This window comes from Myxine glutinosa, chromosome 6 (assembly GCF_964187855.1).
Source record: "Myxine glutinosa chromosome 6, kmMyxGlut1.1, whole genome shotgun sequence".
Classification (NCBI taxonomy): Eukaryota; Metazoa; Chordata; class Myxini; order Myxiniformes; family Myxinidae; genus Myxine; species Myxine glutinosa.
In genome coordinates, this window is record NC_136266.1 from 570,251 (window position 1) to 597,839 (window position 27,589).

Here is a 27,589-nt window from a genome sequence, read left to right on the forward strand (position 1 = left end):
CCTCTCCAAGCCCTCACACTCCTCTCCAAGCCCTCACACTCCTCTCCAAGCCCTCACACTCCTCTCCAAGCCCTCACACTCCTCTCCAAGTCCTCACACTCCTCTCCAATCCCTCACACTCCTCTCCAATCCCTCACACTCCTCTCCAATCCCTCACACTCCTCTCCAATCCCTCACACTCCTTTCCAATCCCTCACACTCCTCTCCAATCCCTCACACTCCTCTCCAATCCCTCACACTCCTCTCCAATCCCTCACACTCCTCTCCAATCCCTCACACTCCTTTCCAATCCCTCACACTCCTCTCCAATCCCTCACACTCCTCTCCAATCCCTCACACTCCTCTCCAATCCCTCACACTCCTCTCCAATCCCTCACACTCCTCTCCAATCCCTCACACTCCTCTCCAATCCCTCACACTCCTCTCCAATCCCTCACACTCCTCTCCAAGCCCTCACACTCCTCTCCAAGCCCTCACACTCCTCTCCAAGCCCTCACACTCCTCTCCAAGCCCTCACACTCCTCTCCAATCCTCACACTCTGCTCCAATTCATCACACTCCTCTCCAATTCCTCACACTCCTCTCCAATTCCTCACACTCCTCTCCAATTCCTCACACTCCTCTCCAATTCCTCACACTCCTCTCCAATTCCTCACACTCCCCTCCAATCGCTCCTCGCTCTCCTCTCCAATCGCTCCTCACTCTCCTCTCCAATCGCTCCTCACTCTCCGCTCCAATCGTGCTCGCTCTCCAACCCCGAGCTCCTCGCTCTCCAACCCCGAGCTCCTCGCTCTCCAACCCCTAGCTCCTCGCTCTCCAACCCCTAGCTCCTCGCTCTCCAACCCCTAGTGCCTCGCTCTCCGACCCCTAGCTCCTCGCTCTCCAACCCCTAGCTCCTCGCTCTCCAACCCCTAGCTCCTCGCTCTCCAACCCCTAGCTCCTCGCTCTCCAACCCCTAGCTCCTCGCTCTCCAACCCCTAGCTCCTCACTCTCCAACCCCTAGCTCCTCGCTCTCCAACCCCTAGCTCCTCGCTCTCCAACCCCTAGCTCCTCGCTCACCAACCCCTCGCTCTCCAACCCCTAGCTCCTCACTCTCCCACCCCTCGCTCCTCATTCTCCAACCCCTCACTCCTCACTCTCCAAACCCTCGCTCCTAACTCTCCAAATCCTACCCCGAGTAGATGAACGTTAAACTGGGTGTCCCTTTTGCTGGTATTAGTAGTTAAACATCCCACGATGTATCTCGTGAAGAGTTGAAGAGTTGGTGAGTTATCAGCGACACCCTGAACAAATTTAAAATTTCTGCCCAAATCAACTTAAGTTGAACATCAGGCCGGGTCAGACAGTCCGTGAGACACTTTCCCTGGCTGACAATACCAGGTGGGAATATAGCCAAAAAGACAAATGATAATGTGTACAATACACAAGGACATCAAGTGCATTGTCTGACCCTGCGACCATCAGCATAGATGGCATAACCAGTCACAGGAGCTTCCGTGGACATGCCGGCAGGGTCGAGAGTCCCCAGTGTCCATCTGACCAAGAAACTGCCTGGAGAAGGCCCAGTGCGCACCTCAACAACCTGTGGAGGTTCAGCTGTTCCTGGAAACACAGCAAAATAAGGTTTAATGCAATGAGCAAACAGACATGTAATGGGAGTAGACCAAGTACACGGCCAATGATAAACTTTGCCCATGCTAAAGAGAATGACGGACCGGCATCCTGAGCTCATCTCCAACCTTTTCTACAATAAGGATTCATTTGACTGTTTGACCAACCTGCAGGCAATGTAGAAAACCCTACTGTGGCATCTCGCTTTTCTCGCTGCGCCAGTGTTAGCTCCCAAGGCGTACGGCGTGGACGCGCCTCAACCCGTATGCTATAAGAAGTTGCCGGCCGCAACCCCGTCAGCACACAGCGCCGGCGTCCCGCTCGAACGATATCACGCTCATGGCCACACACAAACACAGCATGTGCATACTCGCTGTGGCTTGGCAACCAAGATAGTTCAGCACTTCCTGATGTCACCTGCAACAGTAAGCAGTCATGCATGAGGATCACAGGCAATGGGTAGGAAGTGTGAAGCAATGGAAGTGGTGCTTGGGGTGAGACAAGGGTAGGTTGTCGTGAGGGTGAGGTGAGAACAGGTGTTGGCAAAGATGAGGTGAGAACAGGTGTTGGTGAAGTTGAGGCACACCATAAATATAAATTAGGCCAATAGATGGTCTTATTAGTGATTAAACTATTTAATTAAGTATTTTAAACTATTTTTATTGGGAAAACCACATTTAAAAATTGGCCTCCAAAGACAGCCACCAACTGGACATCCTCCAACGTACAAACTCCTTCCTTGGCACACCTGAACTCCTATCCACATACAAGGATCCACATATCCTCAGCTTTATGGAGTACTGCTCTCCCCTCTGGGCTGGATCCCCTGGTTCACATTTTGCTCTGCCTGATGCCTTGAAAACCTTATTGGAATCTCCCACAATGAAGCTGAGTCTATGGGCCGATTACCTCACCATCACAGACAGGTTGATTGTGTCTGTCTTCTATGGCATCCTATTTGGTCTTGCACCCTCTGCTCTTCCCATGGTTTGTCTCTCCCAGGTTTCTGCAGGGCTCACACATTCCACCATCAACCCCCTTCTGGTGAAACTACCTAAATTCAGGACCACTGCTCACCTACACTCATTTGTTCCTCTTTTTTTCCCCGCATGTGGAATGAACTTCCACATTCTCTTAAATCTCATTCTTCCCTTCAGGTCTTCAAGAAAGCTGTTCACCACCATATCAGGTCATCCCCAATCCTAAACCATGATCTTTTCTACCATCGTTAACCCCCATCCAACTCCACCCAAATCCAAATCCCTCCTCCGTATTTTCGAGTTTTCCCTCCTTGGAGTTTCCCTCTGTATATTTTCCTCTCCATATTGTCCACCCCATGCACGCGTGTTTTGTATCCTGTTTTCTTTTTCTGTTGGTTTGTGATCCGTTCAGTGTATGAACTCTTCCACGAGCCTCAACTATTTACGTATACAATTTTTTTTTGTATATTCTTTTGATTCTGCAGAAAGGATTGTAGACATAGAGCTGTGCGTTGTTTCAAATGAGTGGGAATAAGGGATATTGAAGGAAGGTTAAATGACATCCTGTTGGGTCATGGCAGGAATACATTGTCTGTGATACATGTAGTCCAGCAAATGATATGGGGAAAATTTCCTTGGAGGATTTTAAAAATAGGTACAGGATATTGGGTCACCGGCTGAAAGCAAAGGCTTGTGAGGTAATGTTTTCTAATATCCTTTCAAGAATAGGAAAGGGAATATAAAATGCATATGTAGAGTAATACATGTCAATTCATGGTGCTGGAAACAAGGTTTTGGATTTAAGAAGAAATCGGAATCATTACATGACGAAAGGGAGTGTTTCCAGAATTATGCACTGAGTCTCCACAGAAGTGCAATGATGACGCAATGATGAAAATGAGTCAGTATGGCTTGCAATGGGATCGTGGAGGGAAGTAAGGCTTGTTTTAGACTGTAGGATGGTGAAGAGGTGACAAGTGAAGGAACTGGCACTGATTGCTTGATTGCTTGATTGCTAAGGCTAGGAAGCAAAAAAAAAAAATACGAGAAGGGAAAAGTTGAATATATTGTCCTGTCAGCCCGAACAGTTAACACCGCAGGGTGACGAATGGCCGTAACGGTTGTAAATCTGAGGCGCATAGCCGAAACGGGCGGTTGGTCCGTCGTGCGCGAGTGAGGGGACCAAAATGTTTACCTGCATGGAGCTCACGGGGCTTATATTCAAACCCACAAACACAGAAACACGAAAACTGAAAAATGCCACAATAATAATTTAATGAAAGTACAGAGGAAATTAAAATGAACGGTGAGGCAAATCTATAATATAGTTGAGGTGCACTACATGACCAAAAGTATGTGGACACCTGAACATCACACCCGTATGTGCTCGTCGAACATCTCATTTTAAAATAATGGGCATTAATATGGAGTTCGACCCCCCTTTGCTGCTATAACAACCTCCACTCTTCTGGGAAGGTTTTCCACTCGAGGTTGGAACATTGCTGCGGAGATTTTCTTCCATTCAGCCACAAGAGCATTAGTGAGGTCGGGCACTGATGTTGGGCGACTAGGCCTGGCTCACAGTCGGCATTCCAATTCATCCCAAAGGTGTTCGATAGGGTTGAGGTCAGGGCTCTGTGCAGGCCAGTAAAGTTCTTCCACACCGATCTCAACAAACCATTTCCGTAAGGACCTCACTTTGTGCATGGGGGCTTTGTCATGCTGAAACAGGAAAGGGCCTTCCCCAAACTGTTGCCACAAAGTTGAAAGCACACAATCGTCGAGAATGTCATTGTATGCTGGAGCGATAAGATTTCCCTTCACTGGAACTAAGGGGCCTAGCCTGAACCATGAAAAAGAGCCCCAGACTATTATTCCTCATCCACCAAGCTTTACAGTTGGCACTATGCATTTGCACTGGCAGCGTTCTCCTGGCATCCACCAAACCCAAATTTGTCCATTGGACTGACAAATGGTGAAGCGTGATTCATCACTCCATAGAACGCGTTTCCACTGCTCCAGAGTCCAATGGCGGCGAGCTTTACACCACTCCAGCCGAAGCTCGGCATTGCGCATGGTGATCCCAGGTTTGTGTGGAGCTGCTCGGCCATGGAAACCCATTTCATGAAGCTCCCGACGAACAGTTGTTGTGCTGACGTTGCTTCCAGAGGCAGTTTCGAACTTGGTAGTGAGTGTTGCAACCGAGGACAGACAATTTTTACCCCGCTACATGCTTCAGCACTCGGCGGTCCCGTTCTGTGAGCTTGTGGGGCCTACCACTTCGCGGCTGAGCTGTTGTTACTTCTAGACGTTTCCACTTCACAATAACAGCAGTAACAGTTGACCGGGGCAGCTCTAGCAGGGCAGAAATTTGACGAACTGACTTGTTGGAAAGGTGGCATCCCATGACGGTGCCACGTTTAAAGTCACTGAGCTCTTCACTATGGCCCATTATACTGCAAATATTTGTCTATGGAGATTACATGGCTGTGTGCTCGATTATGTATTCCTATCAACAATGGGTGTGGCTGAAACAGCCGAAACCACGAATTAGAAGGGGTGTCCGCATACTTTTTGCCATGTATTGTACCTCCACATACAGACTCAAAAACACAAGGGAATGATAAAAGAAAAGAAAATGTTTTAAAGCCGGCCGACACTCAGCTTTGCTCCAACGAGATCGCCGAAGTCGCAGCGCAAGGCGGCCCGAATCCGCTCGTGCGGGAAACACACAAGATGGCGTGAAGTTCCTCTCCGCGTCGCCACAAACATGAGGGGGTTTGTGCGGCCGGTCCTCTTTTGCTCTTGTCTCCCTCCGAAACGTGATATGGCTCCAGCTCCCCCGAAAAACACCACTGGCAAACAACACCCCTGGCTCTAACGTTGCAAAGGTTCTCTGAGCTACGAACAGTTCTCTGCACAAGCGCACAAGAGACCAAGCGACCAAGCGACAGCCTGCCACGAAAGCCAGCACGAGAGAGACACTGAGCGATTCTTCCTCTTCTCCTGCTCGAACCTCCTTGCTGTGACATCACCCTGACGTCACCCCGACCCATCGCCGAGTTTCACTGAATCGCCCCATGGTCGGGCTCGACCAATGAAGAACTTCGGGGCGTGGCCTTTTTCCTTGCTGATTGGTGGGCAGGGTAAATTGTCTATCAAGAACATTCAGCTTTGCTTGGGAATGGTGTCGGTTATTGTTGGTTAAAAATGTGGGTTTTTATGGCCAGCTTGTTATAATTGTAAAAACATAGGGAAAATCACAGGAGGCAATCACATACCGGGGAAACTAATCTTAACCCTACTGAGTTAACATAACATCATACCCCGTGTGGTGACACGTAAACAATCTTAAGCTCACAGTTTTCGAACTTAAAAACATCGAGATTGGCTTCCTACTTGCACGCGGTCCATGCTACCCTACACAGTTCTATCTCCACTATGGTATTTCATCACCTACCCCTAGAAACATAACACAGCCCACCCCCTCCCCCCGGAACGGTAGCTCATGCAAGGTTCAATGCAGGCGTTACCGTTCCAGCCTTACCACTTACCGACTCACACCTTAATTAGCCCATGAAATAAATTAGGAGGGGCTGTGGGAACAGAGCCGTAGCTAACTTACCTGTTCTCCTTAACGTTATACACCCCTTAAGCAATAATTCAAATATTTACAAAACTTGGTTCCTCGCTCCTAACTCCTGGGGCGGGTAGAAAAATGTTAAAGGTCACACAAAACCCACCTTAAGGACATACCTTAGCCAAATGTCAATAACATTTGCACAACCCCCTTCTAAAGACCATGTTCCCTGGGTGGATGCCACAATGCCCAACGTTACCTGTGGAGCCATCCCAATTTGCCTAATCCAAATTTCCGTGGGCCCTGTCCTTTTGGTGCAGTTTAGTGACATGGATCGGTGGACCTTCCCCCACACACTCACGCATACAGTCGTGGCCAAAAATATTGGCACCCTTGCACTTTTTTCAAATAATGCACCATTTCTTCCAGAAAAGTGTTGAAATGAAAAAATATTTTGGTATCCACATATGTATTTCTTTGGTTTGCAGTGGGACAAAACAAAAGAAGCTGAAAAAATTATTAAATCGTAGCTTATTCCAAGTAGGAATCCTAAAATGGCCTGGACCATATTATTGGCACCTTTTGGAAGTTGTAAGAAATAATTAGATTTCAAGCAGGTGATTCTCCTTTACTTTGGAATTGAACTCACATGTGGTGAGTTGCAGTTGCCTGCAATATAAAAATCACTCATTCAACCAGTTTTAATGGAGAAAAGGAGTCATGCTGCTGTTTTGTGTCACTGTGTGTATCGCAATGAGCATGGAGGAATGAAAGAAAACCAGAGAATTATCTGAGGAGGTCAGACACAAGATTGTAGCCAAGCATGGACAATCTCAAGGCAACAAGTCCATCTCTAGAGACCTTGATGTTCCTGTGTCCACCGTACACAATGTTATCAGGAAGTTTAAGGCCCATGGCATTGTAGCCAACCTCCCTGGACGTGGCCGCAAGAGAAAACTTGATCGTAGATTGCAGCGAAGGATTGTCCGAATGGTGGAGAAAGCACCTTGATCAACTGCCAAACAGATTCAAGCTGACCTTCAGACACAAGGTACGACAGTTTCAACTCGCACCATCCATCACCACCTCAATGAAAGGGGGTTCAATGGTAGGACCCCACTGCTGAGAGACACACGTAAGAAAGCCCAACTGGATCTTGCCAAAACACACCTGAACAAGCCAAAATCCTTCTGAGAGAATGCCCTGTGGACAGATGAAACCAAATTGGAGCTTTTTGGTTAAAGCACATCATCTCTATGTTTACCGAAAACAAAATGAAGCCTTCAAAGAAAAGAACACCTTCCCGACAATCAAACATGGAGGAGGTTCAGTGATGTTTTGGGGTTGCTGTGCTGCCTCTGGCACTGGGTGCCCTGGATGTGTGCATGGCATCATGAAATCAGGAGATTACCAAGGCATTTTGGAGCACAATGTTCAACCCAGTGTCAGAAAGATGGGTCTCCGTCGAAGGTCATTGGGTCTTGCAACAGGACAATGACCCCAAACACACTTCAAAAGGCACCCAGGAATGGTTCAAGACAAAATTCTGGACTGTTCTGAAGTGGTCAGCAATGAGTCCAGATCTAAATCCCATTGAAAACCTGTGGGGAGATCTGAAAACAGCAGTTTGGAGAAGGCACCCTTAAAATATGGGAGAACTGGAGCAGTTTGCACAAGAAGAGTGGGTCAAACTGCCAGTGGAGAGGTGTAGTAAGCTCATTCATGGCTATAGGAAGCGCTCCACTGCAGTTATTTTGTCCAAAGGCCGTGCTACCAAATATTAAGTCTAGAGTGTCAATAATTTTGTCAATGCCTTTTGTTTTAATTTTCTGATTTAAAAGAATATATTAAGTTCTGAATGAAAAACAAAGGTTCTGTAACATTAACAGTGAAATAAAGAATTGTGGAGACCAAATACTTTCGTCAATTTCAACTTATTTTTAGAGAAAATTGTGGGTTATTTGAAAAAAGTGCAAGGGTGCCAATATTTTTCGCCACGACTGTATAATCTCCAATCACCATAAGCCCTCATTCCAACCCCTGCAAGACCATGGCATAAATGTTGTTACACACATGTGTGATCCTCAATTGAACACCGTAGAGGTACCGTACAAACAAGATGGTGGGGGATCTTCAGGCTATGGTGCTCACAGTCCAAAAACAAGTCACTCGACATTACGACTTCTACACCCCCCCTTTCAACTATTTGATCCCTGACAGCCAAACAACTCCTTTGCTGTGCATCCTGCCGGGGAGGGTCCCCGCACCATCCAGGCTCCCTTGGCCTCAGGCTCCCATGGCCTCTTCTGGGTCGCTAGGGGTCTCCATACCCGCTGGACGCCCAACTAAACCTCCCTCCGACGGGTCCCCAATTTCAGACACCACCAGCTGCCAGGGACAAATTACCTCATGGGGGGGCCATAGTCAACCGCTCCTCCAGAGCTTGATCCATTCCTGCAGACACACACCTTCCCCACCCACAAAATCCCAAATGTCATTTCCTCCCCCGTTGCCATTCAATTCTCAACCACTGTAATGCAAGGATGGTGATTGTGTTCCTACACTGTAATGGCCTGCATACATGTGATAATCCACATTCACACTCCAACCACAGCTCAACTTTCCTCACAACAACAATAAAACACAAAACCCTTCACACATAACAAACACCAACCACAAGACACCTTTTGGCACTCAAACTGGTCCACTTACCAACCATTGAGACACTTTCGCCCACCCCATTCCAATTATCCAAGTACCAATTAATGAGCAAGAACCGAACACCTGAGACAGTAAACATTAAGGCACCTTCCCTTATTTGCAGGTCGTCGCAGGTTGGGTGGGTCCAAGAGTGTCATCCACCACTCCGAATTTCCCTTTATCCCATTGTGCGAATCAATTGCCCCCCAATTTTTCCTTTTGTCTGGCTGTACTGGCAAGCATGTGGATCTGCCTCCTCTGGGGACCTCTACTACACAACTACACTTGGCTGCGACAGCTTCCCCCTTCACCATGTGAGGGCTATCGGATAAGCTGAACAGCCGAACTGCCAACATAGGCCCACGAGTGTCCACAAGGGTGCGACCCACCATCAATCCTTCAGCCCCCTGTGAGGACGATGGCTCCACTCGCCCAAGCTGACCAATGTGGTGAGCACATGCTGCCAACTCTGCCATTCCCATGGCCTCGGACCTGGGAGGCACGATCACAGTGCGTGCCATCCCCAGCCACGTCCTCTGCGCCTCCATGTCATCCCCCAGTCCGACCAATTGCAGCCTCCCAGTACCCAACCACATGTGACCTCGCCCAAGGTCGTGTCCCACCAGGAAATTCAATCACAGAAGACATTGGTCACACACCTTGGCCACCATACCACCACATTGACCTCCAGACTGCCCAACACCATCCCCACAACCCAATATATTGGAGTCGTCGCCCCGTAGCCAGTTGAAGACTGTGTCCTGCTAACCTATTCATTTTGTCCCAGCCTCCAACACTTTGGTCTAACACACTTGGATTAATAATGGTGTCACTGGCCCCAGTGTCCATCACAGCCTCACAAAATTCCCCCTCAATTTTGCATCTAACCCTCAAATTGCCCATGCCAATTTTTCCACAATTCAATACTTTCACCAAAGAAGGGCGCTTCTCCACACACATGCCAGCCAAGCATGGCCAGGAATGCTCGGCTCATTCGAGTTTCCCAATTTATCCACCAATCAAACACAGGGCTCTCTTCCCAAGCCAAGAGCCCATAAATCAACACAGAACATTGGTGGAAGATCATGCTCATACCATTATGTTCCACAGATGCTGCAATGGTTGTCCGGTGGGCTATTCCGTTCCTGTCCATGCGGATTGACCTGCGTCAATAGACCAGCACAGCATGGCAGGTCATCACATGCTAGCGTCCCAGAGTCTCAGGGAGAGGCTGCCAGGCCGCATGCCCGCGTGGTCATCACATCTTGCCCTTATTAGCCATCAGTGGGGCCGCCACCAAAGAGCTGCCTGCAACGCCACCCCCTAGTGGTCCTCATGATGAATGATAGTAGGTGTCCATGAAGTCACCACCTTGAACCCCCCCCCCCCCACCCCCCGGAGGTGTCAACCGCCTCCAGGGTCCGGTGATCCTGCTGGCCAGAGACACTCGCTCGGGCAGCGCCCTGATGAAACAGGGATGCTACACCCAACCAGACTCCCCATGGTGCCCAGGTGGGACCACAACACCCATGGTTGGACCCCACGTCCAAGTCCTGCTAGCGCAGCTACCCAGCTGCCTGGCACAATCCAATTTCCCAAGGGGGCAATTTCCCACAAGGTCAACCCCATTGACCCCCCCCCCCCCCCCCTCCAACTGCAGCTGCATGTTAAAACCCCAATTTCAGGTTTGTCTGCCTATCACTGCAGCTGTTCAAAATTTAGTGGAGGAACTGCCTGTCCCGAGGTTCTTCTCCCCGTCTAACCCCTGTCCGAATCCAGCTTGGGGCCAAAATACTCCTTCTCCCTCAACCACTCTCCCCCCAGCTGGGTGCTCAATTTCGGAACCTCCTGTGCCCAAATGTGGCTCGTGGTGAGGGTCACTTGGGTAACCTTAATCTCATTCTGGAGATGCTTAACAGACCGACTCACCTCATCTTGCACACTCTGTTGGATTGAGCAACCTCCCCCTTGATGGTATTGTCCCAAGTGCTCGGCCGCTCCTGTAACATTTCGTCCATCCTTCCCCCAGTCAATTGTGGCCCCCACCAGTCTTTATCAATTAACGCCCGCGATTGTTCTGTTACACTAGACTCCAATTCTTTCACCACTTCCGCCTATTCACCACCTTGGTGCTTCAAAAATCCCCATTCCTCTGCCTGCTGTTGCCTTCTGGCATCCACACAGGTGTGATAGCCCTCCAGGTCCTTATTTACGCTGTCAATAGTTTTATTTGTTGACCCAATTCTCTCTTCCAACTTTTCCCCCCAATCAGACGGCCTGGGTTTTACCCTCTTTTTTTGGGGGGGGATACAAGATCGAGGCTCGTGAAAGAGCTAACATTAATCGCACAAAAAGTCAAACCGACACATAAAACACAAAATAAGGGGAGCGGAAGACAAGATGGGGAGAGAGGGGGAAGGACACAAACACCACATTTGAGAGCAGGGACATCGAGAGAACTGAGGGAGGGAGAGGGCTTGGGGGGAGGTGGGAGAGGGATAAAACATATGGACACTGCAACAACTTCCAGGAAAGAAGTTGGAATTTCAAAAAAGTGTATCTGGGGTTATTGTTATAAAAGTGTATATTAGCAGGGGTAGAAAAGATCAAGGTTTTGGATGGGGGAAGATAAGAGATGGTGGTGAACAGCTGTTTTAAAGACCTGGAGGGAGGAGTGGGATTGAAGGGAGTGGGGGAGTTTGTTCCAGAGGCAGGAGAAAAGGGGAGTGGAAGAGTGAAGGTGAGCAGAGAGACAAGATTTTGGCAGTTTAACCATAAGAGAGTTGCTGGCAGATCTTGTGCGACCTGTAGGAATACTTGGGGGACAGAGCACAGAGAGAGCTGGGGGAGCAAGGCCGGAGAGGAGTCAGTAGAAGACGGAAAGACCACCAACCTGCCTGCGGTGAGTGAGTGAAAGGCCCTCGGAGTTGGCTTCATCGCAGGAGATTCCAATGATTCTGAAAGCTTTGGTTTCAACAGCGCCGAGCTAGGTATGAGGCAGGAGCACCGGCCCAGAGGAGGGAACAGTATTCCATTGAGCTGCGGATGAAAGCCTTGTATGTGGTGAGGAGCTCAGGTGTGCCATGGAAGGACTTCGCACGACGGAGGATGCCCAGACGGTGACTGGCTTTGGCGGCCAGCTTGGAAATTTGGTTTTCCCAAGAAAGATCTTGGCAGATAGTGAGACCCAAAAGCTTGAGCAACAGAACTTCTTGGAGAGGATTGTTGAGAAAGTAGATGGAAGGGTTTTCCAGTCAGTCTTTTCGGAGAGACAAAGTAAGAGTGTGAGATTTCTCAGGATTGAAAGAAATGTTCCACTTGTTTGACCAGTCTGTGATTTTGTCCAGGTCTGCAGAGAGTGAGGAGGCTGCAGACTGCTGATCTGAGGGATTAGGAATGGAGCGGCAGAGAGTGGAGTCATCAGCAAAGAGAAAGAGAGAATTTTCCAGAGTCGGAGAGATCATTGATGAAGACCAGAAAAAACACACGGCCCAGAGCACTGCCTTGGGGGACTCCAGCATGAATAGGAAGGGGAGATGAGAGAAATCCATTCAGGGCCACACGTTGACTACGACCAGATAGGAAGTCTGCAAGCTATGCGTGGAGATTTCCATGGATACCATAGGAGGAGAGTTTGGTGAGCAGAGCTGGGTGCCAGACCGTATCGAAGGCACGTGATATGTCAAGTGAAACAGCTCTGATTTCCTGTTTGGCATTGAGGACCTCCATCCATTGTTGAGACAGCAGAAGCAGCATGTCCAGAGTAGAATGACCTGGTCTGAATCTAAAATTGATGATCGAAGATCAAGCCATTGGAGAAGAGGAAGGATTTGATATCTGATGCAATGATGGATTCCATGACTTTGCTGATAATTGGGAGCAGGCTGATTGGTCTGTAGTTGCAAGGATCTGTTTTTGCACCTTTTTGTGTAAAGCGGTAATGTTTGCTGATTTCCAAGATGCTGGCAGATGACCTTGAGCAAAAGAGAGCGTGAAAAGAACAGAGAGAGGGTGAGATAGAGCGGCAGAGCAGGATTTTAGGACCCGTGGGCTGTTGCCGTCTGGTCCAGTTGCAGAATCAGAGTCGAGGTTTGACAAAAACTTCTCCACTTTGTCAGGCGAGAAAGACACATAGTCCAGGAGCAGTTGGGTTCGACTGGGTAAGGTGGGAACAGAGAGATGGGTTTGGGACACAAGATTTTGAGGCAAACACAGAGTTGAGGCATTAGACTTTGTCATGTGCGGTGTCAATTGTGTAGCCATTTGAGGTAAGGGAGGGGATGGAGGGTGAACAAACACCAGAAACGGATTTGACCAGAAGCCACCAGGATTTGGAGGAAGGAGACAGGTATAAGAGTTCATTCTTGAGTGTGGAGAGATAGTGCTTCCTGGCACTCCTGAGGGTAGACACACACCTGTTCCGAGCTTGGTGGAAGGAACTGAGTTGTTAGGGTTCAGTTGGATTTGCCTTCCAAGAGGCAAAGGCAAGTTGTTTCAGGGCAACTGCCTCACCACAAGATTCAGTGTACCATGGACGGTGAGGAAGGGTAAGACAACTGAAGACGAGACGGGATAAATCTGTGCATGAGAGAGAGCAGTTTGCTTTGGAAGAATTCCCAGGAAGAATTGATGCCAGAGGCAGTAGAGATGGGAGACCAGTCCAGATGATTGATGGCTGCTTGCAGACCGTGCCAGTTGACCTGAGTGAAATGCCAGACTCATCGGCACTGAGGAGGCTCTCTGAGAATGGCCAGAGAGATGTCCACTTTAACAAGCACATGATCAGAAGATCCCATTGGAGCAGAAGAAGAACAGCAGACATTTGCAGGGATGTTTGTCATAACCAAGTCCAGAAGAGAAGATACTCCATTGACTGAGATCCAGGTCGGGAAATTGACAGATTGTGTCAGTCCCAATGAGTCGCAGAAGTCCTTTGCTGAGGTGCCATGGCTGGTGAGAGAGGAACCCACACCCAGCCAGCTGGCATGATGACAGTTGAAGTCGCCACATATGAGGAAGAGAGAGTTTGGATGAGATGATAAAAGTTGGTCCATGTTGTCAGACAGTGAAATGTAAATGGAGTCATCACTGTTTGGAGGACGGTACAGAACACATATGAACAAAAGATGGGAGCGGAGAGGAAACCGTAGCCAGAGGTACTCCTGGGGGTGGGGCGGAGAGAGGCCAGTGCAAGGAGAGTGAAGGAGAGAGTTTTTGATAAAGACAGCCACCCCACCACCAGGACGAGGCTCAAGTATATCATGCCGGAGGAGGGAGTAACCAGGAAGAGATATTAAGGAATCAGAGACATCTTGAAGGAGGAAAGTTTCTGTTAAGCGGATTACGTCTGGTTTGTCAGAAGCAACCTGTATGGAGAGATCAATCAGGTTTGAGCGAAGGCCCCGGATGTTTGAGGTCCATACCATTAATGAGGAGAGAGGGGGAGCATCGGGAGCAGGTCTGGGGAGGGGAGGGGTTGGGTCAGATGAAGGATGAGAGGGGGAGGTAGGGAGAGCAGTTGATCGTGTGTCAGAGATTACAGAAGAGGTACAAGAAAGGGAAGGATGAGGAGGATGAAAGGTTTGATGGTGATGGGATGAGGCACAGTGGGGGGTTGTTTGAGGGGGGGGGGGGGTGGAGGTATGAGATAGAAGGGAGACGAAATGGGGAGGAGGCAGCTTTGAGGAGGAGGAGGAGGGAGGTGGAGAATTTGAGAGTGATGGTAGGGGGGAGATTTGAAGTGGAGGGGTTGGGAGGGAGTTTTGAAGGGGAGGGGTGAGGAGGGAGTTTAGGAGGAGAGCGGCAAGGGGGGAGTTTAGGAGGGGAGGGGAAAGGGGGGAGTTTAGGAGGGGAGGGGCAAGGGGGGAGTTTAGAAAGTGGATGATTTATGAAAGACTAACATTTATAACAAATTGGCTTTATTGTGATTTTCAAGTTAGCGATCCATTTAAGAACGATGGAGGAGGGGTGGAATGAATGTGAATTTAGAGCATGTAGTGACGAAGAATTATAAGAGATTGAATTTTTTTTTGAAGTGGAATGAGTTGAAGAGGAAATAGAAAAGAGCCTTTTAAATAGGAAGACAAACAGCGTGTTGTAATATAACACTGAATAAAACACTGCAGGGGAAAGTTTAAACATATTTAAACAGAACCGTGAAGAACAATCTTAGATTCACAAAAATACCAACGGGGAGAGGGCCGAGAGGGACAACCACGAGTCACGTGAACAGGGCAAAAGGTGGAAGGAAAGTTTAATTTAATGCCATTCTTCTACTTTTAATGCCATTTCCTCTCGTTTGAGCTCAAATTCTGCTGCCATTTCTTTTTCCATTTCCCCAATTTGAGTGTCCAGTTTCGTCTCAAATTCTCCCAGTCTGTCTTTAATTTGGTCTTCCATTCTTGCCTCTATTCCATCAATCCATTCACCCTGTTCCTGTGTTAATCCCTCCATTACATCAATTTTGTTTTCCATGCCATTAATTTGTCCCTTCAATTCTCCCTTCAATCCATCAATTTTGTTAGTTTGGGCATTAATTCGTTCATTCATTCATTCCCTCAATTGTTCCCTCCAACTGATCACTCATTCCCTTCATATTACCCTCCAATCCATTAATTTTTCCCTTCAATTCATTTGTTTGGGCATTAATTTTGTTTTCAAATTGTTCATTCATTCCCTTCATTTCATTTATTTGAGTATTAATTTTGTTTTCCATTCCATTAATTTTTCCCATTAATTCATTTGTTTGTTCTCTCATTATTTGTTTTAACATGGCCTGGAGAGCTATCACATCCGATTCCTGGGTCGCCCACTCAGGAACGGGGGAGGTTCCAACCCTATTCTCATAAAAATCTACCACCGACTCGCTTCCTTCCATCCCAGTCTCTTCTAGCCGCTCCACCATTTCGTGCACGTCTGCCATAACATGACGAGCAGCTTTCCCCGCACGCGCGTAATCTCCTCAGAAACAAAAATAAATTTCCCTTAAATTTGGCAACGTGCTGTTTTCGCATTCTTTCCAGACACGAAATTGACTAAATGTTGACACACCGGTCGCTACGATCGACCCTCCCTCCGAGAGAGAGAGAGACGATCCTTAAAATTTGGATTTCAAATTTTTCCAAGCTCAGCTCGCTTGGATTGTGGCTGTCCTGATGGATTCAAATCCCACTCCTGCCACCAAATGTCCTGTAAGCCTGAACGGTTAACATGGCAGGGTGATGGATGGCCATAACGTTTTAAGGTGCGTAGCCGAAACGGGCAGTTGATCCGTCGCGCATGAGTGAGAGTTGTATGAGTTGCAGACCCTCGCCAGGACGTATTTGTCTGGCGTATTTGTGTGGTCTCCAAGAGCTGCTGTGTTTGGGAGCTTTATTGACTACGTTGATTAATGTGGAATCCAATATCGCCGCCGAACCACGTGAACGATGACGTTATCGATTTAATTCTCCCATATCAGTTTTGTGTAGATCACGCTCAATGAATTTCAAACTGATCGGATCAAGCGTTCTGCTTGTCTAATTATGACGTCATAATTAGACAAATTGTCATCTCATTTTATCTGAGCATCATATGTATCATGTGACATACTGCTGTCAATCATAATGCTACATGTATATAGTGTGTTGCACATTAAGGTCACAGTTGGACAAATTAAATGTATGGAGTTTAATAAATATTAAACCCAAATGCCTGAGTTATTGTTGTTTTTATACCACTGAAGAAATGGGGGGTGGAAGATTGGGAACACTTGAGTTATGAACCTTTCCAAACCATAAAATTTACCACTGGACACATCCCTGCTCCAAGTCAAAACAGGAATTTTGGAATTCGTAACCATCACATGTTTCTTTGTTTTTGAAAAAGTCCGCAACTATCACTCCAATTATTAAAACTGGAACCCCGATTCTTTGAACTATCACCCCAAAGTTTGAACTATCACCCCGATTATTTGAACTATCGCCCCAATTCTTTGAACGATCATTATGATTGTTTGAGCTATCACCCCAATTGTTTGAACTATCACCCCAATTATTAAAACTATCGCCCCGATTCTTTGAACTATCATTATGATTGTTTGAACTATCACCCCAATTGTTTGAACTATCATAGGTTTGAACTATCACCCCAATTATTAAAGCTATCGCCCCAATTCTTTGAACTATCATTATGATTGTTTGAACTATCACCCAAATTGTTTGAACTATCACCGCAATTGTTTGAACTATCACCCCAATTGTTTGAACTATCACCCCAATTGTTTGAACTATCACCCCAATTGTTTGAACTATCACCCCAATTGTTTGAACTATAACCCCGATTATTAAAGCTATCGCCCCGATTCGTTGAACTATCATTTTGATTGTTTGAACTATCACCCCAAATGTTTGAACTATCACCCCAATTGTTTGAACTATCACCCCAATTGTTTGAACTATCACCCCAATTGTTTGAACTATCACCCCAATTGTTTGAACTATCACCCCAATTGTTTGAACTATCACCCCAATTGTTTGAACTATAACCCCGATTATTAAAGCTATCGCCCCGATTCGTTGAACTATCATTTTGATTGTTTGAACTATCACCCCAAATGTTTGAACTATCACCCCAAATGTTTGAACTATCACCCCAATTATTAAAGCTATCACCCCAATTATTTGAACTATCATTATGATTGTTTGAACTATCACCCCAATTGTTTGAGCTATCACCCCAATTGTTTGAACTATCACCCCAATTGTTTGAACTATAACCCCGATTATTAAAGCTATCGCCCCGATTCGTTGAACTATCATTTTGATTGTTTGAACTATCACCCCAAATGTTTGAACTATCACCCCAAATGTTTGAACTATCACCCCAATTATTAAAGCTATCACCCCAATTATTTGAACTATCATTATGATTGTTTGAACTATCACCCGAATTGTTTGAACTATCACCCGAATTGTTTGAACTATCACCCCAATTATTAACGCTATCACCCCGATTCTTTGAACTCTCATTATGATTGTTTGAACTATCTCCCAAAATATATATTAATTTTTTTTTGTATACAGAATCGAGGCTCGTGAAAGAGCTAACATTTATTTCACAAACAAATCAAACAGACAAACAAAATATAATATAATTATAAAATATAATATATTATATAAACATATAAAATATAATATGTTTAAACTATCACCCCAAATGTTTGAACTATCACCCCAATTATTAACGCTATCGCCCCGATTCTTTGAACTATCATTATGATTGTTTGAACTATCACCCCAATTGTTTGAACTATTATGATTGTTTGAACTATCACTCCACTTGTTTGAACTACCACTCCAATTATTAAAGCTATCGCCCCGATTCTTTGAATTATCATTATGATTGTTTGAACTATCACCCCAATTATTAAAGCTATTACCCAGTTTCTTTGAACTATCATTATGATTGTTTGAACTATCACCCCAAATGTTTGAACTATCACCCCAATTATTAAAGCTATTGCCCCGATTCTTTGAACTATCATTATGATTGTTTGAACTATCACCCCGATTGTTTGAACTATTATGATTGTTTGAACTATGACTCCAATTGTTTGAACTATCACTCCAATTATTAAAGCTATTACCCCGATTCTTTGAACCATCACCCCCAAATGTTTGAACCATCACCCCAAATGTTTGAACCATCACCCCAAATGTTTGAACTATCACCCCAATTTTTTGATCTATCATTATGATTGTGTGAACTATCACCCCAATTATTAAAGCTATCGCCCCAATTCTTTGAACTGTCATTATGATTGTTTGAACTATCACCCCAAATGTTTGAACTATCACCCCAATTATTAAAGCTATTACCCAGATTCTTTGAACCATCACCCCCAAATGTTTGAACCATCACCCCAAATGTTTGAACCATCACCCCAAATGTTTGAACTATCACCCCAATTTTTTGATCTATCATTATGATTGTGTGAACTATCACCCCAAATGTTTGAACTATCACCTCAATTATTAAAGCTATCGCCCCGATTCTTTGAACTATCATTATGATTGTTTAAACTATCACCCCAAATGTTTGAACTATCACCCCAATTATTAACGCTATCGCCCCGATTCTTTGAACTATCATTATGATTGTTTGAACTATCACCCCGATTGTTTGAACTATTATGATTGTTTGAACTATCACTCCAATTGTTTGAACTATCACCCCAATTATTAAAGCTATTACCCCGATTCTTTGAACCATCACCCCCCAAATGTTTGAACCATCACCGCAAATGTTTGAACCATCACCCCAATTTTTTGATCTATCATTATGATTGTGTGAACTATCACCCCAATTATTAAAGCTATCGCCCCGATTCTTTGAACTATCATTATGATTGTTTGAACTATCACCCCGATTGTTTGAACTATTATGATTGTTTGAACTATCACTCCAATTGTTTGAACTATCACCCCAATTATTAAAGCTATCGCCCCAATTCTTTGAACTATCATTATGATTGTTTGAACTATCACCCCAAATGTTTGAACTATCACCCCAAATGTTTGAACTATCACCCCAAATGTTTGAACTATCACCCCAAATGTTTGAACTATCACCCCAAATGTTTGAACTATCACCCCAAATGTTTGAACTATCACCCCAAATGTTTGAACTATCACCCCAATTGTTTGAACTATCAACCCCAATTGTTTGAAACATCACACCAATTGTTTGGAGTTTCAAAGTTTACAAGCAAATGCGAGCAGACATGACAGCCAGCATAATGTGACCTCAGAGGGACATGTAACACCGGTTGTTGATGCAACAACCTACCTGAAAAGCATCAGGGTGACAGTTCAGAATCTAGTCAGGAATCAAAGCTAGATCAGACAGCTCAAAGAGTGCACCAGCTCTGATCTAGATGTGTGAGTGCTGCAATTAAAATAGGCTTTGTGCACTCAAAAGTGGGAACCAGAAACTGTGTGCTCAAAAAGGTCTATTATACATAACTACGAACAGTAGGCCCAAAAAGAAAAATATCCGACCGCATCATTGAACATTGACAATTATATCCACAGTACGTTAGGTCAGTGTTGGGCTCACCTGTGAGGCAGTAAGCTGAGACGGGGCAACACATGCACCCTGTCCTAATGTCAAGCAGCACCGCAGAGGGTCCGACAGATGAAGGGCTTCGTGTGCTGGTCCAGAAGGCTGATGCTTTGTGGTCGGTCCGTCAGATTCATTGCAAGGCATCTGCGTCGTGCTCGGCAAACCTGCCGTCCTGGCCACAACTTGCACACATACCCTATAAACGGCACCCTCTCTCGAAAGGTCAAGCTTCTCGAGAAGCGCACGTGGGCGCCGAGAGCCTGCCCGCACTCCTGCTCGCCGCTCCCCATTTACCGTGATCAGGTAAGAATCCACTCGTGTGGTCGGCGCAGGCTTGGTCACCCGTGGAAGTTCCCAAGCTATTATGGCAGACTTGGCAAGCTGCTTCACCACAGAGATTGCATGAGGGTAAGGTATATCCATGTACTCTGGATCTAAAGGTTGATGGACCAGGTGAGGCAGGTGAGGGGGGGTGAAGACATGAGTTAGAAGAAGAAGAAGAACCACCTATTAGAGGCCATTTTCCCCGCAGAGCAGGGGTTGGCATTTTTCGGGCTCCTTGGTCCCCTTTTTTTGAAGCAATGTTTTATGGCCGGATGCCCTTCGGAAGGATGACAGGCTGAGTCAACCCCCCTGGCGTTAATTCAGCGATCGACCGGGATTCAAACCCAGGATCCGAGGATCCCAAGCCGGCACCCTAATCGCTAAGCCAACGCCAGGCATTGAAAACATGAGTTTTCATGAGGGGAAGAAACATGAGTGAAAGAAAATAATTTTGAAAGAAGAGTTAATGGCCTGAAGCACAAAATGAATGTTACATTAAAACAAAAGGAAATATGAAAGTGTAATAAGATGGAGGCTGATGAAAATCATGCCCAGAAATGTAAAGCCTCACCGGTTTCTACATCGTCAGCATCCTCACGACTTCCATCTTCCACAGATAGGCCATTGAGTGCTGGGCTGCTGCCACTGAGGCTCACGCTGGGACTTGAGTTATACCTCAGGCCAAAGTCGCCGCTCAATTCCTGGCCAAGTGAAAGTGTCCCAGCACCAGGAAAATTGTACGGCCCGTCATCATCCAGTAGGGCCGGACGTCCATCGTCAGAAGACTCACGTACACGCTCCACAAAGTTTGAGGGAACGAGGCCTCGACGTCCATCAACCAGCTCACCTAAGCGACATCAGTAAGGCATCTTCATTTTCCAGTATTTGTCTATCCATTGAAACCATGTTAAGAAAACATTTTCTTTGATTTTCTTTTGTACACAAAATCTAGGCTCATAGAAGATCGAGGTGACAAGAGATAGGAGGCAATGCACTGACACAGGGAGCATGGTAACCTGCTAATATATGGGAAGACGTAGGGCCAGGGGAGGGCTTACGGAGAGGAGACGTTAGGGGTAAAAATGGAGGGTGACGTGAAGTCATGAAATTCGTGAAGGTGACATTAAATTCCTGTACTGACAACCTGAAGTTCTGGGGGGAAGTGTGGGATTGAACAGCATGAGTTGGGAGAGGGGTGGAGTGGGGACTCCCATAACCAGGAGATGAGAGCAACAAAGGAGAGGAAGGAAGCAGAGAGCCTCCATTTAGGGAATTTCACAAGGAATGAACCGCTGGAAGAACGTAACACTGGAGAGACGGCAGACGGATGGAAGGATGAAAGAGCAGAAGGGGTAATTGCCCCTGGCAGCCAGTGGTGTCTGGAAATTGGGAGCCCGTTGGCGGTGGGGTCTGGTGGGCTCCCTGCGGTGTGGAGACCCTTGGCGACCCGTGAGGCTGTGTGAAAGCCTGAGTCGATAAAGCCTGGTGTGGAGACCTCCCCGGCGGGACGATAGCTGAAAGAGCTGTTTAGCTGTCATGGGGCCAAGGGTTAAAGTGGGGTGGGGGGTGGGGGCGGGGAGTGAAGAAGTCATAAGTCGGGCGACTTGTTTTTGGACTGCGGGCACCACAGCCTGAAGCGCCCCCACCATCTTGCTTGAACGGTCCCTCCCTGCTGCCTAGTAGAAACTGACACACATGTAATGACATCTATGCCATGGTCCTGCAGGAGGGTGAAATACGTGTTTTTTTATTATTACTGAAATGTGTGTGAATGGTTATGGGATTTGTGTGAGTGACGTGGAACGTGGAGCAGAGTAGAAATAAAATGAAATATGGAGGCCACCAACCTATTTGCAATGAGAGAGCAGCAGGCCCTATGGTTCTACTTCTTGGGCATGGGAAATGCCATTGATGTTAAGAGCTTTGGATTGTACAAGATGCAGGGGATGAAACAGTGGCATCAGCTTTGCCAAGGAAGGACTTGGAATGATGGAGGATGCCCATTCTCCTGATAGGAGGCCATTTTGATATATGGTCTGACCAGGAGATGTAGCTGAGTATGAGGCTCAATAGTTCAAAAGACCGAACAACATCTACCAGTGGCTGATTGTGAAAATAAATATGCGGATTTGTTTGACAATCCTTCTGGAGAGACTGGTGATAATGTGTGTTTTGCTAGGATTCAATGACATGTTATAACGTGTTACACCAACACTTGTTCCTTGACAGGTCAGCAGAGACAAGCTGCTGCCGCCGGCCTGTTGATTAGAAGTGCAATTGTGTGCACGCAATAATGTGGAGTCACCTGCGAAGAGGAAAAATGTTTTCCACAGTGTGGAAGAGTAGGTTTCTCAGCAGCATTTGTTGAAGGCATGGTGGGTGGTATGCCGAATTGTTGAGGTGGTGGTGGAAGTATATTCTATTTAATTGCAATATTCCAGCTATTATAGGAGTCACCGATGCATGTATTGCTAGATGGAAAACATACCAAAATACCCGAAGACCCAAAATACCCAAAGACCCCAAAAGGGCCAAAATACCCTGAAGACCCAAAATACCATGAAAACCCAAAATATCCCGATGACCCTGAAAGACTCTGAAGATCCAAAATATACTGAGACACTTAAAGACCCAGAAGAACCCAAAGACCCAAAATACCCTGAAGACCCAAAAGGCACAGAAGTCCGAAAAGATGAGGAAGACCCTTTAGACCCCAAGGTCCTGAAGACCCCCAATGTCCTTAAGGCCACTTTTACCTTTAAGACCCATTAAATATTTTAGGCACCTTTAGATCCATTCACCCTTCAAACCTTTTATACCCTTTAGACCTTTACACCCCTTAAGTCTCTTTCGACCTCTTCGACCTTAACACCATTTAGACCCCTTACACTTTTCCGAACACTTGGACCTTTTTAGATTACGAATAAATTACAAATAAATAATATCACCAATATTACAAATAAATTTGTACAAAATAAATGTTTGTATTATGACAACACGGCAACTAAAATTCAGTCAGGTCATTATCCTCAGTTTAAACAAGACCGTGCCTCTGTGGCGACATGTGGTGCGGTGAGCGTAGCGAGCCGATCCACGCTAGTAAATATATAAAGAAGAAAGATTGTTTGTATGTTTGTTATTTTATGCATTCGGACACTGAAGGAACCAGTGCAACGAAACTTTGCATGGCCTCTTCTTTCATCCAGAGGAAGGTTGAGGGCTAGGTTTGGATAAAAAAATTGACCACAGATAAATGGTCTACAGGCCTCAATCAGGTCTTGTGCTTATACACTGCCCGAGTCTTTTTTTTTTCCTGGGAGCGATCAAGTAATATGTTTTGTGAAGTTAATATGTTGAGGTCGTAATGATTTGTTGTCAACACCGCAAATTTTATTATTATAGTGCTTACATGTGTGTTTACACATTAAAAGATTGCTTTACACAGGTTTATTGTAACACCTCCATGTTCAGTCCTCAAGTGAGTATGTTGCTTATACACTGCCTGGGTTTTTCCCGATAGTGATGGAGTAATATGCTTTGTGATTGTCATGCAGGAAATAGTTAAACACATATATATTATCGAATTTCCCCAGGAAATGCAGGGTACTTCAGCCAGTTTTAAATAAACCAGAGTAGTAGGAAAATGTTGGTCCTAAGACACACATAATTTTACATGTAAGTGAATGGGGAAAGTGAAAGTACGTTGGAACTTATGGATCACCCACCCAAAAACATCCTGAAATTTCTCCCTCCCCATCTAAGCCATGAACAAAGTTTAAATCCTCAATAGACCTCCAAACCCTTTGTTGATTATAAAATTTATTTGAGCACATCCTGAGACACATATCATTTTTTATAAGCCCCACCCACTTTTCCAAGCCCTCTCCCCCACTTCCCCTAAGCCATGCCCCTTTTTTCCTCAGCCACGTACACTTTTCCCAAGCCTCGTCCACTTTTATAAACCCCACCCACTATTACATCTTTCCATTTAAGCCTTGCCCAGGTTTGCCCAGAGATTTTCTCAAGAAATTTCCAAAGGAAACCACACCCACCATTCTTATATAATGGGTTGAAACACAGGCTAAATTGAAAAAAAACAAAAAAAACTTTTATTGAGAATGGACTACTGTGCTGAGCTTGAGTGGGATGACTTTGGAGTTCCTTGGAGTCCGACTACCTGTGTGGAACGAAACCTTCAAATTGATGAACTGGATTCAAAGCTCTTATCAAGGGAGGTAAGAGTTTCTTTGAATATTTACAGAGTTTGATTTATACATATAATAATCTTGTACTAAATTAATACATTGTTATTTTCCCTCACAGGAAATTGTATCTGAGATACAAAATGAAAATACTGCTTTTACCACAACTTTGGGTGTAATTATTGATTTGTTTGAAGACCTTTTGAACAACCACGACCCATAGAACGAGTTTTACCATGATAATCCAGCCAAAGAGTTATACCTTAGAGACTCAATAAATTTGGGAAAAACATTGTTACATTTGTAAGGGGTAGGCAATACCTTAGTCCAGGTAGAATGCATAGGTAGTGTGCTCCGACTGTCATGAAGAAGAAGAAACCCCATGTAATAAGTAGGAAATTTGTGTAGACCGTATGTCGTGGAAGAGCGTGTCTTCGTTCCCATCACGAGTGGTGGGGTATGTTAATTAGCACGGGATTATGGGTAAATTAATCCCCTGTATGTAATGGCCTGTTATTTTTTCCACTGTTCCTTATGACACATGCAGCCCACACAAACAGTAAGAAATCGCCAATTAAACACACTAAATAAAAACCAACCGGATACAGGACGTTGAGCACGACCATGGATAACATCAACCTGGTGAGCACACAGGAACAAAAGGTCCGTGAAGCCACGCCCCGAAGAGCAGTGATTGGTCCGGGATTTGATTGGCGCAAGGACTGGTAAGATGGAACTCCCTGATAGAAGTGGACACAGAGACGTCGTGGGATGACGTCAGAGCCTCGCATACAAAATAATTAGAACGGCGGACATCGTCTCTCTCGGGTTCTGGATCTGGTGGTGAATGGTCGTGTCCCGGCATCGCTCTTCTTCTTTTATTCTCGAGTCCTGGCTTTTGACAATGAACGGTCGAGGCTCTGGACTTCCTCGCATCGTCTGGCTGTGGTGTTGGTGACCAAGATCGTGAGGACAAGCGCGGCTGGAAGAGCGAGCTGCGTGATAAGGCCTACTGCGCGATAAGTAGATGCGTCACAGAAGGGACTGGGTGCATGCCTTTTGCAGGATGACAAGCCTATTGCTTTTGCGTCACGAACTCTGACACCCACTCAGTCTGCATATTCAAACATTGAATGAGAAACCCTGGCCCTTGTTGCTGGCATACAGAAGTTCCATACTTACGTGTTTGGGAAACACTTCAATGTATACACAGACCACAAACCATTGGTCATGATCATCAGCAAACCGCTTACAAGCGCTCCTCCACGGCTTCAGCGCCTTCTTGTGAAAAGCCAAGGCTACGATTTTGATCTGGAGTATAAGGCCGGCCGTGAGATGATGCTATCAGACACGCTGTCGAGGCTACCGAACCCAGAGAACAATCAGGAACTGCAGTTGGACACATGTGTAGATGGTATTGAGCTTGATGATGTGGATGATCATCATCGCTTTGACCTCATTGATTTCAGCTCAAGGAAACAGGACCAACTCAGAGAGTGTGGAAAGGCTGATAGAACCTTTTGAGCATTGCAGCAGGTTGTTCATCGAGGGTGGCCTGCTAGGATTACAGAGCTGCCTGTGGACCTACGTCCGTACTGGCCATACCGTGATGAAATTGGTATTTGTGACAGTGTTCTCTTCAAAGGTCGACAGGTACTAATTCCAGAGCAGCTACGTAAGGATATTATCGACCAACTCCATGAGGCGCACATGGGGATCGAAAAGACAAAACGTCTGGCATGCGAATGTGGTTACTGGCCAAGTATCTATCTGGACATTGAGAGAGTTGTCAGAACATGTAAGGCATGTCAAGAGAACCAACCAGAACAAAGGCGTGAGGCTATGATAGCTCATGAAATACCAGCGGTACCATGGACAAAGGTAGCCAGTGATGCGTGAGCTACACAGGCAAACCTACCTCTTGGTGACGAATTATTACACCAAGTACCCAGTTGTGAAGAGAATGGAATACACGACGAGCAGTGCAGTAGCCAAGGTCACATCTGAATGTTTCAGTATGTTCGGCCCACCTCTGGAGGTCATATCGGACAATGGACCTCAATATGTGGGTAAGCCGTACCGTGATATGTGTACCAAATGGAATGTAAAACACATGACAACATCGCCGAGGTATCCACGCAGTAATGGATTGGTTGAGAGACAAGTTCAAACAGTGAAGAACATGATCAAAAAGTGTATTAGATCAGGGAGTGACATAGATATTGCACTACATCACCTGAGGTGAACACCTGAGGTGCACACCTGTAGATTCCCACCTCCCAAGTCCAAGCGAAATGCTGTTCAACCGGCCCATATGCACCAACCTACCAAGTCGTCTGTTGGTTCCTGCACAACAAAGGCATCAGAAAATTCAGGAACGATTGAAGGAACGTGGAGACCGGATGGCGAAGCAATACAACAGAACGGCTGGGCCGCAATTACCTGAATTGGCTATTGGACATCGGGTTCGGATTCTGAACAAGGACAGGCACCAATGGTACCCCGGGAAAGTTGTGGCTCGCTGTAATGAACCCCGCTCGTATATAGTACAGACGCCTAACGGGACGCGTCTTCGAAGAACCAGGGCACACTTGCGTGAACTTCATCCACCCGATTGTGGCGCCAAGTGGAAGGACGAACCGACCCAACCAACACATCAAAGTCTACCAACTGCTCAACACATACCTTTCAACGACGCTTCAGCAATGGAAACTAACGGCTGCTCCAGCTCCAAGGATGACGAGAGTGATGAGACAACAAGGCCGGACAACTCTCCGTACTCGACCAGATCAGGCCGTTTGATTCGAAAACCATTGAGATATTGTGATAGTGAATAACGACCATCAGAAATCAGCCCTTGTAATATTGGTGCAGAGACAATGCGTTGATTGGAATGATTCTGTGTTTTCTCTGTTTTAGCTAATCATACTGAGCTATGGTATCCATCTTTTGTGAAAAGAAACATTAATCTGGAGGATAATTTAATAGGTGGTAAGGCAGAACTTAAGAACATCAACTTATCATTAAATATCAATACGTTTTCTTTAACAAGATAGAACTGTGCAGGTTCTTCTGTTGGAATGAGACCT

General features: G+C 46.0%; 1 protein-coding gene across 12 annotated transcripts in view; it reads right to left on the minus strand.

Annotated features, from left to right (window-relative positions):
- The window catches only part of RIMBP2 (RIMS binding protein 2), a 716,511-nt gene that overhangs the window by 383,754 nt on the left and 305,168 nt on the right, over positions 1-27,589 (minus strand). For all 12 annotated transcript variants that reach the window (XM_068119472.2, XM_068119471.2, XM_068119470.2 and 9 more), the window contains 4 exons: positions 20,870-21,145; positions 19,969-20,408; positions 1,779-2,028; positions 1,451-1,602 (listed from right to left, as the gene is read on the minus strand). In XM_068119472.2, coding sequence (XP_067975573.2) covers positions 1,451-1,602; positions 1,779-2,028; positions 19,969-20,408; positions 20,870-21,145 — 1,118 coding nt within the window. The remainder of the gene's footprint in view (positions 1-1,450; positions 1,603-1,778; positions 2,029-19,968; positions 20,409-20,869; positions 21,146-27,589) is intronic.